This window comes from Siphateles boraxobius, unplaced genomic scaffold (genome assembly GCF_051911475.1).
Source record: "Siphateles boraxobius isolate OS27281-9 unplaced genomic scaffold, OSU_SipBor_1 83, whole genome shotgun sequence".
Lineage (NCBI taxonomy): Eukaryota > Metazoa > Chordata > Actinopteri > Cypriniformes > Leuciscidae > Siphateles > Siphateles boraxobius.
The window spans coordinates 295,001-310,000 of record NW_027509212.1 but is presented as its reverse complement, the minus strand read 5'-3'; the positions used below and the strand labels follow the sequence as shown (position 1 = coordinate 310,000).

Here is a 15,000-nt window from a genome sequence, read left to right as displayed (position 1 = left end):
ATTTTATTTGTAGAATTTGTATTACTATGTTTCTTGTATCTGTATTTGTATTTGTATATGTGCACTGGAAGCTTCAGTACCAAGGAAAATTCCTTGTGTGTGCAAGCACACTTGGCAATAAAGCTCTTTCTGATGTTCTGATCATAAAGGGCGACAGCTAAACGTTTGATTAACAAATGATTTTCTGTTTAAAGCAACAACAACCAAAATTATATATATATATATATATATATATATATATATATATATATATATATATATATATAAATTGGGAGCCTGATGTGTCCGGCTAAGACAAGCTTATGTTATGCTGAATGGTAGTGCACACAAACATTGCGGATTTCTATGGCAACAGCGGATTTATAACATTTGATCCCGAACTCCGGGAAATCATTCATGAGCCTTCGAGGGGACAACTTACCTGATCCAAAATGAAGACTGTAAAGCTGTGTTGAGTTGGAAGCCAAACAGAAACACCGCCATCAGCGTTTTGCCTGTTTATTGCCGCCAACCACTTGTTTCTCCGTTTTGTCTTCGTCTTCATCAAGCGCATGCCCACTCATGTCCCGCCGGTAGATCAGCACGCAGTTCAAATGTGCACATCTAGCATAGACTCAGGACATCAGTCCTGACCGGAGCTCTTCCCAAATCGTCCCTACCTAACATTTTCATCTAGTTTTTATTCGTTGACGAAAATGTCAATAGATTTTCGTCATATTTTTTGTCATTCAAAATTTGGCATTGTTTTATATTTAGTTATATTCTCATTCTCGTCTTTGAAAAAATGTTGTTTGACGAAAATAATGATTTATTCGTCAATGAAATTAACACTGGTGTAAACGCCCACAGCTGTGAGATTTCAGTGTAAACGATCACTGCTGTGATTGGCTGCTGTGAGACTTCAGTGTAAACTCCCACTGCTGTGATTGGCTGCTGTGAGATTTCAGTGTAAACGCCCACTGCTGTGATTGGCTGCTGTGTGATTTCAGTGTAAATGCCCACAGCTGTGATTGGCTGCTGTGAGACTTCAGTGTAAACGCCCACAGCTGTGATTGGCTGCTGTGAGACTTCAGTGTAAACGCCCACAGCTGTGATTGGCTGCTGTGAGACTTCAGTGTAAACGCCCACTGCTGTGATTGGCTGCTGTGAGACTTCAGTGTAAGCGCCCACAGCTGTGATTGGCTGCTGTGAGATTTCAATGTAAACGCCCACTGCTGTGATTGGCTGCTGGGAGACTTCAGTGTAAAGGCCCACTGCTGTGATTGGCTGCTGTGAGATTTCAATGTAAACGCCCACTGCTGTGATTGGCTGCTGTGAGATTTCAATGTAAACGCCCACTGCTGTGATTGGCTGCTGTGAGACTTCAGTGTAAACTCCCACTGCTGTGATTGGCTGCTGTGAGACTTCAGTGTAAACGCCCACAGCTGTGATTGGCTGCTGTGAGACTTCAGTGTAAACGCCCACTGCTGTGATTGGCTGCTGTGAGACTTCAGTGTAAGCGCCCACAGCTGTGATTGGCTGCTGTGAGATTTCAATGTAAACGCCCACTGCTGTGATTGGCTGCTGGGAGACTTCAGTGTAAAGGCCCACTGCTGTGATTGGCTGCTGTGAGACTTCAGTGTAAACTCCCACTGCTGTGATTGGCTGCTGTGAGACTTCAGTGTAAACTCCCACTGCTGTGATTGGCTGCTGTAAACCCCCACTGCTGTGATTGGCTAACATGCTTGCATATGAAATGGCTAGCATTACATGTGAAAATCTCTCGAAATCTTTAACTATTTTTACTATTTTACTACGTTTTTACTTTTACTTTTAATTATATTGAGATGCATTCCCAACACATGAAAGGTTGCAGTGATGAGCATTGAGCAGATCGCGTGAATAAAGTGATCTCATCATTGCAACCCAGTTTTTGCACTCTCATGAATGTCATAACATAACGAGTTTTGGCAAATGTCCATATAAACTTGCGCTGTGTGATTGACAGTTTGGGCGATTGGAAAGAGGGCATTCTTTGATTGCTTTCTGTATAATTTTATCACAGCTTAAATAAGAATATTTTCATCCTACTTAGAGAAACGATGTGAAGTTGATCATTTAGTCACTGGCTTGATTTACTGATGCATAAACAGTGTTGAACGATTTTGAGAGAAAGATTATCTGTCTGAACTTGATTACACATCAAAAATCACTGACCACGGATCAGGCATTGGAATAAACATGGTTACTTACATGTTTGTGGCGTTTCTGGCAGATCCATATTATAAAAGTCTGTTTGCAAAGCCTGCACCAAAACTACGACTGAATTAGCCTACCAAATAATCCACTGTGAAATACACCGAAAACAAACAGATAATGCACTGCTGAGACATTCACATTGTTGAGAGAAACAAACCGCTTTCCTAGCATTAGGATCGTTTGGAAGGTAATGGTATTGATCCTGTGTGGATCTTTTCTCGTTCTCATGTCACTATTGAGTAACGCTCCAGTGGGCGGAGCCAAAGACGCGCTGATGTAGATGTAGGCGTTGATATTCATGGCCTTGGTTTCAATATAAGCTAGGTTTTGAGTTTTGAAACTTACAGGATATTTTATTGTATAACAACCTCTTAATTGTCAAAAGATAAGGACATTTTTAATTCTGAGTTCATGACCCCTTTAAAAAAATGAAGATTGTCTTTTCAAACCTGTATGACATAATATACATCCAATAAGCTGTTTTCCTGTCTGTGATGTGATGGTGTGTGTGTGTGTCCAGTTTCCATGCACGTTCTTCGAGGGCCGAGCGGATATGTGCGCGTCCTTCTGCTACGAGATTCTGAAGTGCTGTAACTCCAAACTGAGCTCCATCCGGAGTGACGCGGCTCACCTGCTCTACTTCCTCATGAAGAGCAACTTCGACTACACCGGACGCAAGTCCTTTGTCCGCACACACCTGCAGGTGGAGTAACATGTGACCCTGACATCACAGTGCTCGGATGGGTCAGGAGTACGGCTGGGAATCTTTTAGTTTCTCACGATTCGATTCAAAAAATCGATTCTCGATTTTAAATCAAATTTCGATTTGATATGCGCATAGATTTGATTGTAGTTTACGGTTTTGTGTTACTTTACTTATTTGACTGCGGTAGACCGTTTAATAGGTCTAGAAGGAGAAAAATCCTACTGAATTAAATGTGAACCTTGAAATTGATTTAGTTTTTCTTCCCATTTTAGTCAACTCAATATTATAAAACAAATGCCCTTTAAGCTGACTACAATCATTACACATAGACTTCTTTATTAAAGCGGTGTTGGCAATTTTATTTTATTTTTTACATTAGAAACAGAAACAAAGAAGCAAATTACAAACAATAGGACAAATACTTTAGAAAAAAAAACTTCAGGTACAGTAGCATAGGTTTATTTCACATGTAGTAATAAATACTACAGAAATTGAATAATCAAATGTAAAAATAATACACTGTATAGTCTTCACTGTATGATTTAAATTTATATTGATTCATATTGAAAATAAAAAAGTGATTCAGTAAAAAGCAGTGGTTTTTTTTTAATTAACATTAATGAAACGGATGGCAACAGTTTATAAGGCTGCTGTCCCTTTAAGAATAAATGCACGGATCTAATATACTGTTACACATCTGATTTTCTCCCATTTGTTTTCGTTCACGTAGGACATAACAGACTCTGTTTACATTGAATATTCCACAGTCCACACAATGTGCATTTTGACATAATTGTGTGTGTGTAGCTGTGAAAGAGAACTGAATTCGAGACTGCATTGAGTCCTTGTTCGCGGCTTATTGTGATTAACGTCAATAACTTTAAATAACTTTGAGTAGTACTGCGAAATTAAAGAAGTGTAACACTTTAGAAAATCGATTTTTGTAATTTGTGAATCGATGCAAATCGATCGAAGATAGAATCGCGATTCATATATAAATCGATTTTTTTCCCGCACCCCTAGTCTGGATTATTTCATCCGGTCTTTTAAGAGTAGATAGCATGTGATGATGTCATCAGTGATATCTGTGATTCCTCAGGTGGTGATTGGCGTCAGTCAGCTGATCGCTGATGTCATCGGAATAGGAGGGACACGGTTCCAACAGTCCCTGTCCGTCATCAACAACTGTGCCAACAATGACAAAACCATCAAAGTTAGTTCCTTTCCAATACACTCATACGCAAACACTTGATCCTGGAGCAAAGATTAAACACAGAGCCGATTATGGAGGAAGTGATGTCGTTTATGGCTAAAGAAAACATTATTAAAAGTGGGATCCAAAAGTATTTCAATTTTTTTGTGAGCACAAAGTCCCTCCAGTGGGAGTTCTTCTCTATATCATCAGTGTCAGTGTTTCTGAACTCCCTGAAACACCTCCATTTACGTCTTGAGTTTCTTCAGGGAACGAACACTTCACAATATTCCTCATTTATATAATTCATACGCAGATTAAAGGGCAGGGGCCTGGTTGGGTTAGTTAGTAGTGTGTTGAACCTGGCGGTTATGTTAAAGGGCGGGACATTTCTCAAACACGCTTGAAGCACTCGACCAATCACAACACACTGCTCCAGCCGACCAATCAGAGCACAGTGTGGTTTTCAGAAGGAGGGGCTTCATAGAGACAGGAAGTAAACAGAGTGTTACTGACAGACTGGGAAGAGAGGAGCCGCAACAATGGAGAATATGAGGAAAATAATCAACATTCAAGCAGGAAAACCTGCTCTAGTAGAGCCTGAAAACAACATCAAGACTTAAAGGGGTGGTTCAGGATTTTGGACATCAGACCTCATTTCCAAGTTAGCCTGGGTGTTATTTATCAGTGGAGACAGTTTACAGTTGTGTACTTACATTATACCAAAAGTTTAATGTTATTACAAAAATGTGTAAATCCGGAGAAATTCCAGTTTTAAATAATGGCTCATCCCTTTGTCATTGTCGCCTATCAGTGACGTCACATATCATTAACAGGCTATTAGAAGTTTATTACTTCATCAGTGAACATGATTTGTGAATTCCATAGCATCATCAAGCTTCGCCTTTGTTATTCTTTTGAAAATGCAACCTCTGGTGGTGAAAACGTACATATTTAACACCTTTAATAGGTCCTCTTTAAGTTCTACACTGATTCATACTCTGAAAGTTCTACATTAACACACAGAGTTATCATCCGTCTCCTGTAGAGCACAGCATTCCCGTCAGACGTGAAAGACCTGACAAAGAAGATCCGGACGGTTCTGATGGCCACGGCTCAGATGAAGGAGCACGAGAGAGACCCGGAGATGCTGGTGGACCTGCAGTACAGTCTGGCCAAGTCTTACGCCAGCACACCTGAGCTCCGCAAGACCTGGCTGGACAGCATGGCTCGTATACATGTGAAGAACGGGGACCTTTCTGAGGTACACACACACACACACACACACACATCTTCATGCATGTGTGACATACGCTGATCTCATGCTGTCTGGTTTGGTTCTCTGCAGGCTGCCATGTGTTATGTGCACGTTGCAGCGCTGGTGGCCGAGTACCTGAGGAGGAAAGGTTAGACACACACACACACCGATACACACACACACACATTGCCAGCTTAGTCATGTAGTCGTGCAGCGTTAGTGTGAGGAAGGAAGTGTGTACTGGAGAATTCCTGATATATTTTACCATGGATGTTAAAAGTAGGATCATGTGACACTGAGGACTGGAGTAATGATGCAGAAAATGAAACTTTAATCACAGGAATAAATTATTATAAGTTATTTAGCTGTTTTTACTGTATATTTGATCAAATAAATGCAGCCTTGGTGAGCATTTTAGGCATATGATGCTTTCACAAGTACATTATTTTGATGATTAGATTTACTAAAATACACTGTAAACCCGAATAAGTTGTCAAAACTAAAAAAAAAAAAAAAGAGGTAATCAGTTACATCAAAAATTACAGGTTCAAAAGCAGGACTGGCAGATTTTTATTTTTTTACTCATCAATTTAATTGCTCTTAACTTTAAATATTTGAGTAAGATAATTCATGTATCTAAGTTAAAATTATCGAAATCTCAACTTAAATATTTTTAGTTGTGGAAACCTGGCAAGTTTTAACTAGTTAATTCAGTAAATGCTAACTTGCTAATTGGTAACACATGCTTTGATAGCATTAGCATAGCATAGAAATGAGTACCACAATGTAGAACATTTATCACATATCTGTTCTCAAGCCAAGCTCATGCTGCACTCGTCACCATAATGAAAACCGCCCAGAAACTATTCTAAATTAACATAGCTAAACATTAAACACTAATACACTTCCCACTTAACATTAATCTTGCAAAAAACACTACATAACACTTAACTTTAGCATTCACTCTCCCTTTTGAGTGCCATGGCAGAGCATGCTGGGAAATAGAAATCCCAGTTAAGTTTCAGTTAAATTTAAGTTTTTCTGAATTAAAAGAATCAAGTTCATAAAACTCAAAACAATGAAACAATTCAGATTAATTAAAATGTGTCAGATTTGTGAACTAATTTGTTTAATTTAAGTTTACCCTACCCTACCAATTAATCATTTTGAGCATTAGGATTTACATTCAAAAAACACAATTTTTCACACTGTACATTATTGCAGCACAGTCTGTCTGAAACACTCTGATTTCTACAAAGCCCCTCCTCCTGAGCAGCTCAGAGCGCTCTGATTGGCCAGCAGACTCAGTGCGTTGTGATTGGCCAGACTTCTCAAGCGTGTGTCAGAAATGTGACGCCCCTTATGATCGTGAGCTTCAGCTTCTGAAGAACCTGTAAACACACGTTAATAATATCGTCTGTATTAATATATCAGCTCAAGCCTGATTCTGAAAATGCGGATGATCAAGCCGATCGATTGAAACGAACTTTGCAAGCACAACTTGTGTACAGACGCCAGTTTACTCTCCCAAGTTCAGGAAGATGTCCTCTGTAAAATGTGCAAACTTTTGGGTTGTTCTGTTTAAGAACAGTGAATCTTAACCACTGATTTCATCTGGTTTCAGAAGGGTTTTAAGGTAAAAACTGATTTTTAAAAAACAGATTAAGGGTTTTGCTTTCGCATGCAAACACACAGTGACTACACTAGAGTTCCCTGAAGCCTCGTCTTCTCTCTGTGCGTATGCCATTATGCTAATATTACCAGTGGTGGAAAGAGTACTGAAAAAACATACTCAAGTAAAAGTAGCATTACATTCCAAAAAATGTAGTGTGAGTAGAGTAAAAAGTACTTGTCCAAAAAACTACTTGAGTAAGAGTAAAAAAGTAGTTTATTTAAAAGTACTCATGAGTGGTGAGTACTGAGCTGCGGATTCTACCACTTACAATAAACACTGTGCACTACAATTTATAAATTAAAAAAAATTGTACATACTGTAATTCACATTATATTTTGTTCTTTGTTAGAAAGATTGAAGAATATCTATCATCCATCTTTTTAAAATGCATCAAATAGAGAGATTAAAAAATACCCAATTTCTCTCCAAAACGGTACCAATGTTAGTGTTTTGATAAATGAGAATCACTAATATTATCAGATTACCTCACCTAATGCACTGAAAAAGGCTAAGATAGTGAGCTAACACTAATTACACACTTTAATTCCATGCTATTAAATATGTTACAATTTAAATGTAAATGCACATTGTTCTAGAAGGGTGGCATCATCCCTTACATTTTACACGGCTACATTTACTCACATTGTAATGCTTATAATATAATTTGTAAGGAAAATTGTGCATTAAATAGGGAAGTTATATCCAGGAAACTTTTACAAAAGAAACAAACAAACACACACACACACAAATGCATGTCTCTTTGTAGTCTCGGCGAAGCTGTTTTATCAGCAGCATCCACACACACACACAAAAAAAGTTCAACATGAAAAATGTTTTTGCGCAAGTGCACTTGCCAAATGAAGACGGATTGTAATGCATCAATCAAAAAAAGTTGTTTATTAACGAGCTGTAGTCACGCACTGACAGAAATGCAGTTCAAGTTAACGCCATGGTTCATAGAGTGCACTGATTCTGAATCTGGCGGCATGGCGAGCGCGAGACGCGGCATTGCACATATTGTGACGCGCGTCTCTCTATAATGTGATTTTGAAGTAAATGGGAGCCGGAATTCACCGCATTATGAACTCGTCACGCAATACCCCCAACCTCAGACCAAATGTTAGGCCATTTAGACAGGCCAGCCTATATAAATATCATATTAAGCAGAAATGTGAAATGTACCTTATTAGAGGATTGATATCTGGATTGATGCGTGAAGAATGCACTTCCACAGCAGTCACGAGTAACAGCACGAATAGGCGGTTAAAATTGTCTATGCTTAATTTGATTTGATGACAGTCACGAGACCGCTTACTCAATCCAATCACGTTGATGGATAAAAATAAAATACATTTAAAACAAGCATGTAACGAGTAACGACCACAAACAGAAGGAAAATAGCGGAGAAAAAGTACCGATACATCACTTAAAATGTACTCAAGTAAAAGTAAAATTACAAAAATTTTAAACTACTCAAAAAAGTACAATTTCTGAAAAAAACTACTTAATTACAGTAACGTGAGTATTTGTAATTCGTTACTTCACACCCCTGAATATTACACATTGTGACGTGGATGTTTGCAGAGGTTTGGTAAAATCTGGGCTTGGATCGAGGGGTTTTAGACAGGTCTGGATCAGTGTTTATGTTAGAATAAATCCCTTTGAGGGAGAGTTGTGTAACTTTGCAGATCATATACATGCACGAATAGACACATTACACACTAAAGGAAAAGAGTAAAAAGCATCAAAATGACCTTTTTAAGAAAATAAAAATTAAGAAAGGTATAGATCTTCTATATGTGTATTCCTATGTCATAAAAAAGAGCCCGAATGATGAACATTCCTTAAAAACATAAGTTAATATTTAATCCAAGGACACACGTGTAATTGTTGTAATGATTAGTATGTGTAAAGTTTCTATAGCAGTATTTCCTTCCTCGCCTTCTCATCATATCTCTCTGGTTTTTATGATAAAGCCCCTCCTGATAATAAGTTATCACTCAGTATATTACTCACGTTTGCATCTTTTACCTTTTCTATCTGATGTTATCATGCAACTGCCAGTTGTTATATTGACTGATTTCTGACGTCTCTCCAGATGTGAAGTGTTGTGTGTGTGTGTTTGTGTGTGTTTGTGTAGGCATGTTTAAACAGGGCTGTTCAGCGTTCAGAGTGGTCACACCAAACATTGATGAAGAAGCGTCTATGATGGAGGATGTGGGGATGCAGGACGTTCACTTTAATGAGGTGAATATCTGTGTGACAGCAAACAGGCCATTCGTTCACATCACAGGTCAAACTAATATCCAATATCACAATATAATAGATGGAGTGAAGAGAAAAGCTCCTTTTAGCTGGTATCAGAAACAGGATGAAGGAGAAGCAAGTTCAATAAAAAAAAAAAAAAACTACAGTAAATTAATTTGCACGCTGGAATTTAATAATCAAAAGTAAGCAGCAACAATGTGACAAATGAAGTGATATTAAGTCCATAAAGTGCTTGATTCGTTTTGAGGAATATTGAATGTGTGTTTCTTCTGCTCATGATATGAGTAAAGAGCACTGCTGCAGAAATACATACACATTTATTTTCGCTATGATATCCTTGATGTGAATAACAGTGAACAGTAGATGAGTATCCGTTGAGTATCCATGTGTCCTAACTGGCAGAGTGTGAATTGTGTAGCAGTTTTGCATTCAGTGTGGATTCAGACAGTCACAGCCAATCAGAACATATTTGATGTGTATAGTGAGGTCCAATAAGATTTCTCTAATAAATGAATCGTCACGTATTGTTTGTCAGGTCGGACCAGGTTAGGATACACTATTATAGTGTCCGTGAAGGTTTAGTTTAATATTAGTACAGTAAAAGAGGGAAGCAGTAAATGTGTGTGATGGTGATTATCAGTGAGCTTATCTCCTGATAGCTGATACTCCACCATCAGTCCTGCACTTTGACTGACTGATAAAACACTATTCATTTCACATCACAGTCTGAAGCAGTTATAGTCAACGGACTCTAAAACCAGAAATAAACCTTACTTGAAATAAAATAAACATTCAAACTTAAACTTATTTTATTTTAACCAGTTGGCAAAGCAACATTTCTTTTTCTTTTTTAGTTTAACTTAATGCAGTTTTATTTTAGTTTTAGTTTTAGCTTTTATTTATATATTTTCAGTTTTCATGTTAATTTTAGTTTCATTTTTAGTAATTTGCTTTTGTCATTTTATTTATTTATTTTTATAATTTTTTAAAATATTGCTATTAAGGTTTAATATATGTAGTTTTATTTAATATATTTATTTCAGTTTTACTTTTTATTATTTTCCTGTTAATAATTTTAGTGCTTAAACTTGACCAGAATGCATATCTAATTTTCTTTTAGAAGTTTTTCAGGTAATATTTATATTTTATTTTATTTTATTTTAGCTTTATTTCAATTTGCCGTAATGTTTTGAATAGTTTTAGTTTAAGTTAATGATAACCCTCACTTGAACTAAAAATAAAAATAAAACAGAAAAAAATATAGTATAAATAATATAAAAAATATTATTTTATAATATAAATAGTATATAAATTATGTATAAATTATTTAATAATATAAATAGAAAATTATATATATTTATTTATTATAAAATTATACACATATTTAAAAAACTATAATTAATAACAATGTCAAAAACAAACTTCAGAAAATAAAAAGAAAGCAGAAAATGCAGAAATTCTGAATATTTTTTTTTTAAATCTCAGCAATACTAAAAGATCACGCTGATGTGAATCTCTACACGACTCCTGTGTGAACTTCTGCAGAACTAACAATCACCATAACACTGATTAAACTCACGCAGAAGTGATGAAGAAACACACTGAGTCGAGAGAAAGGCGTGTGATGTCACACTGATGACTCTGGCCTGTCTCTGGCAGGATGTCCTGATGGAGCTCTTGGAAGCGTGTGCGGATGGATTATGGAAAGCCGAGCGATACGAGCTCATCTCTGACATCTACAAACTCATCATTCCCATTTATGAGAAACGCAGAGACTTTGAGGTACAGCAGTAACACACACTGATGCCATAGAGTTGGATGTGTGAGGATGTCCACACAGACTGAGTTGTTTAGTCACTGCTTCTCAATGAGTGATGAATGTCTTTGGCTGTTGTGCCACAGATCTGCTTAACTGAACTTAAACTTCAACTCAAACTCATTTCAAGTGGAAGTCCTGTGTGAACGGCCCTCACGTTTATGCATTGAAAGGTTTCACTCACTTACCTTGATTATATGTTGTTGTTGTTTTGTTTTTTTGAATAAGTTAAAGCTGAAGGGACATTTTTGGTAACACTTTATTTCAGTTGTCCACTTTTGACATTATACTAACTATAAGTAACTTTGCATGTCAAATAAGTATTAGTAGACTGTTAGTTTAGAGTTAAGGAAGGTCGAATACGTTGACAGACGCAAAGTTACTTATAGTTAATACGATGTCTAAAGTGGACCATCAAAATACATTTTTATTTACACTTTATATGGTTACTTTATTTTAAGGTGTCTGTGTTACAGTGTAATTATACATCGAAGTACTAAGTAATAATAATTAACTACATGTACTTACTGTAGTGTTAGGACTAGGGTTAGTTGCATGTAATTATGCACAATTTATAGTAATTATTAGAGTAACTACATGTAACGTGTAACAACAGCACTAAAATATATGTGCCAATGTTACATACATTTAATCACTGAGTAAAATGTATTAACTATATTACTATTTTTTGTTACAGCCAATTCTAAAATAAAGGGCTTGACATGAACGATGAGAAATCTCATAGAATTACAGTTTAATTTAGGGTTAGTTGCAAAGTTATTACTATAGTAACTGCAAGGACACTGTAAAATAAAGTGTTAACCAATCTGAGCTGTAAAGATTTGATTTGTAAGCTGTGTGTGTGTGTGTGTGTGTGTGTGTGTGTGTGTGTGTGTGTGTGTGTGTGTGTGTGTGTGTGTGTGTGTGTGTGTGTGTGTGTGTGTGTGTGTGTGTGTGTGTGTGTGTGTGTGTGTGTGTGTGTGTGTGTGTGTGTGTGTGTGTGTGTGTGTCAGAAACTGTCCCACCTGTATGACACGCTGCACCGGGCCTACAGTAAGGTCACAGAGGTCATGCACACGGGCAAGCGCTTGCTGGGAACATACTTCAGAGTGGCGTTCTTCGGTCAGGTGAGTGTCCTCGCTTCACACTCTTCATCTCTCGTGTGTTGATCTGTTATCTGTGTTACCACTCGCCCACGAGACTATCGGCACCAACTATGAGCTTTTTTTTATCAACATCAAGATTTTTTGGTTCAAATTTACAGTACATGAATATATAACACTTGAGAAAAAGAAGTGCACTTGATTGTATTGAATGTGCACTTGTAGTTTACTTCAAATCTTAAGAGTATTTTTTTTAAACTGTACTTGCAGAAAATATAATATTAATGAAATAAAAGGCCATTTAAGTGCACTTAAAGAGAGTAAAGTTTCATGACTGTTTCTTAACACTTAAGTACACTTAAAGGCATTTTTTACTTTAAAGTACATTTTAATTCATTCATTGTTTCTAATAATCTTTTGCTGTGCTTTAAAGAAGTTTACTTATTTTGATGTGTTAACTAACACACTAAAGCACATGTAAAATTCCTGATCATAACTTTTCATATACATGACGTCCAAGATTCAATGTAAATGAGATTAAAGTCTATTTTAAATTTGCATACATTTTTATCAGTACATTCAGCTACACTTAAACCACATTTTATTTCTCAGAATTGCGTGTTATAAAGTCAGAATTGCAAGATATAAACTCGCAATTTTTAGATAAAAAGTCGCAATTAACTTTTTTATTTTTTATTCTGTGGCAGAAACGAGCCTTCATAATAATGTCTTTTGCCAGCAAATATTAGTAGTAATGTGATTAACTGGCAAGCAGTCGATGGTTACCATTACCATCCCTAAGGCGTGATGAAAGAAGTGTTGAGAAGTGAGTGTTAAACTGATGGGTTGTTTCTGTCTCTAGCAGTACCAGTGTAATGACTCTGAGATCAACCAGGTAAACTGTTCATGAGTGTCACGTGTGTGGAAGTCATCAGAATCCCTCTAAACATTACAGTCTTTATACATGTGCTGGTCATATAATTAGAATATCATCAAAAAGTTGATTTATTTCAGTAATTCCATTCAAAAAGTGAAATTTAGATATATGCATTCATTACACACAGACTGATATATTTCAAATGTTTATTTAATTTAATTGTGATGATTAAAACTGACAACTAATGAAAATCCTAAATTCAGTATCTCAGAAAATTTGAATATTACTTAAGACCAATACAAAAAAAAGGATTTTTGAAATGTTGCCCAACTGAAAAGTATGAACATGAAAAGTATGAGCATATACAGCATTCGATACTTGAATGGGGCTCGTTTTGCCTGAATTACTGCAGCAATGCGGCGTGGCATGGAGTCGATCAGTCTGTGGCACTGCTCAGGTGTTATGAGAGCCCAGGTTGCTCTGATAGTGGCCTTAAGCTCTTCTGCATTGTTGGGTCTGGCGTATCGCATCTTCCTCTTCACAATACCCCATAGATTTTCTATAGGGTTATAGTCAGGCGAGTTTGCTGGCCAATTAAGAACAGAGATACCATGGTCCTTAAACCAGGTACTGGTAGCTTTGGCACTGTGTGCAGGTGCCAAGTCCTGTTGGAAATGTAAATCTGCATCTCCATAAAGTTGTTCATCAGCAGGAAGCATGAAGTGCTCTAAAACTTCCTAGTAGATGGCTGCGTTGACCCTGGACCTCAGAAAACACTGTGGACCAACACCAGCAGATGACATGGCACCCCAAACCATCACTGACTGTGGAAACTTTATACTGGACTTCAAGCAACGTGGATTCTGTGCCTCTCCTCTCTTCCTCCAGACTCTGGGACCTTGGTTTCCAAAGGAAATGCAAAATTTACTTTCATCAGAGAACATAACTTTAGACCACTCAGCAGCAGTCTAGTCCTTTTTGTCTTTAGCCCAGTTCCGACGCTTCTGACGCTGTCTTGTTCAAGAGTGGCTTGACACAAGGAATGCGACAGCTGAAAACCATGTCTTGCATACGTCTGTGCGTGGTGGTTCTTGAAGCACTGACTCCAGCTGCAGTCCACTCTTTTTGAATCTCCCCCACATTTTTGAATGGTTTTGTTTCACAATCCTCTCCAGGGTGTGGTTATCTCTATTGCTTGTACACTTTTTTTCTACCACATCTTTTCCTTCCCTTCGCCTCTCTATTAATGTGCTTGGACACAGAGCTCTGTGAACAGCCAGCCTCTTTAGCAATGACCTTTTGTGTCTTGCCCTCCTTGTTCAAGATGTCAATGGTCGTCTTTTGGACAGCTGTCAAGTCAGCAGTTTTCCCCATGATTGTGTAGCCTACAGAAATAGACTGAGAGACCATTTGAAGGCCTTTGCAGGTGTTTTGAGTTAATTAGCTGATTAGAGTGTGGCACCAGGTGTCTTCAATATTGAACCTTTCACAATATTCTAATTTTCTGAGATACTGATTTTGGGGTTTTCATTAGTTGTCAGTTATAATCATCAAAATTAAAAGGAATGAGCACTTGAAATATATCAGTCTGTGTGTAATTAATGAATATAATATCCAAATTTCACTTTTTGAATGTGATTACTGAAATAAATCAACTTTTTGATTATATTATAATTATATGACCAGCACCTGTACATCCCAGTATTTCCAGAGTGCTGTTGTAAATATCTGTGTCCTGTGACCCATTTATTATTTAAAATTAGTAGGCAATTGGCCTTTTTTTAGTGTAGATGGTGAGCAGCAGTTTCTTAAAGTTGAGTTTTAACGCATTCTTCTGATTGATTCAGATTTGCTTGTTGTTTCAGGG

At 37.1% G+C, this 15,000-nt stretch overlaps 1 protein-coding gene across 10 annotated transcripts in view; it reads left to right on the top strand.

The window, feature by feature from the left end:
* LOC143730867 (dedicator of cytokinesis protein 9) overlaps window positions 1-15,000 on the top strand; it is a 136,636-nt gene that overhangs the window by 114,750 nt on the left and 6,886 nt on the right. For all 10 annotated transcript variants that reach the window (XM_077221446.1, XM_077221443.1, XM_077221439.1 and 7 more), the window contains 8 exons: window positions 2,759-2,941; window positions 4,044-4,157; window positions 5,185-5,400; window positions 5,485-5,542; window positions 9,210-9,316; window positions 10,997-11,119; window positions 12,167-12,280; window positions 14,999-15,000. The exon at window positions 14,999-15,000 is cut by the window's right edge and continues 145 nt beyond it. In XM_077221446.1, coding sequence (XP_077077561.1) covers window positions 2,759-2,941; window positions 4,044-4,157; window positions 5,185-5,400; window positions 5,485-5,542; window positions 9,210-9,316; window positions 10,997-11,119; window positions 12,167-12,280; window positions 14,999-15,000 — 917 coding nt within the window. The remainder of the gene's footprint in view (window positions 1-2,758; window positions 2,942-4,043; window positions 4,158-5,184; window positions 5,401-5,484; window positions 5,543-9,209; window positions 9,317-10,996; window positions 11,120-12,166; window positions 12,281-14,998) is intronic.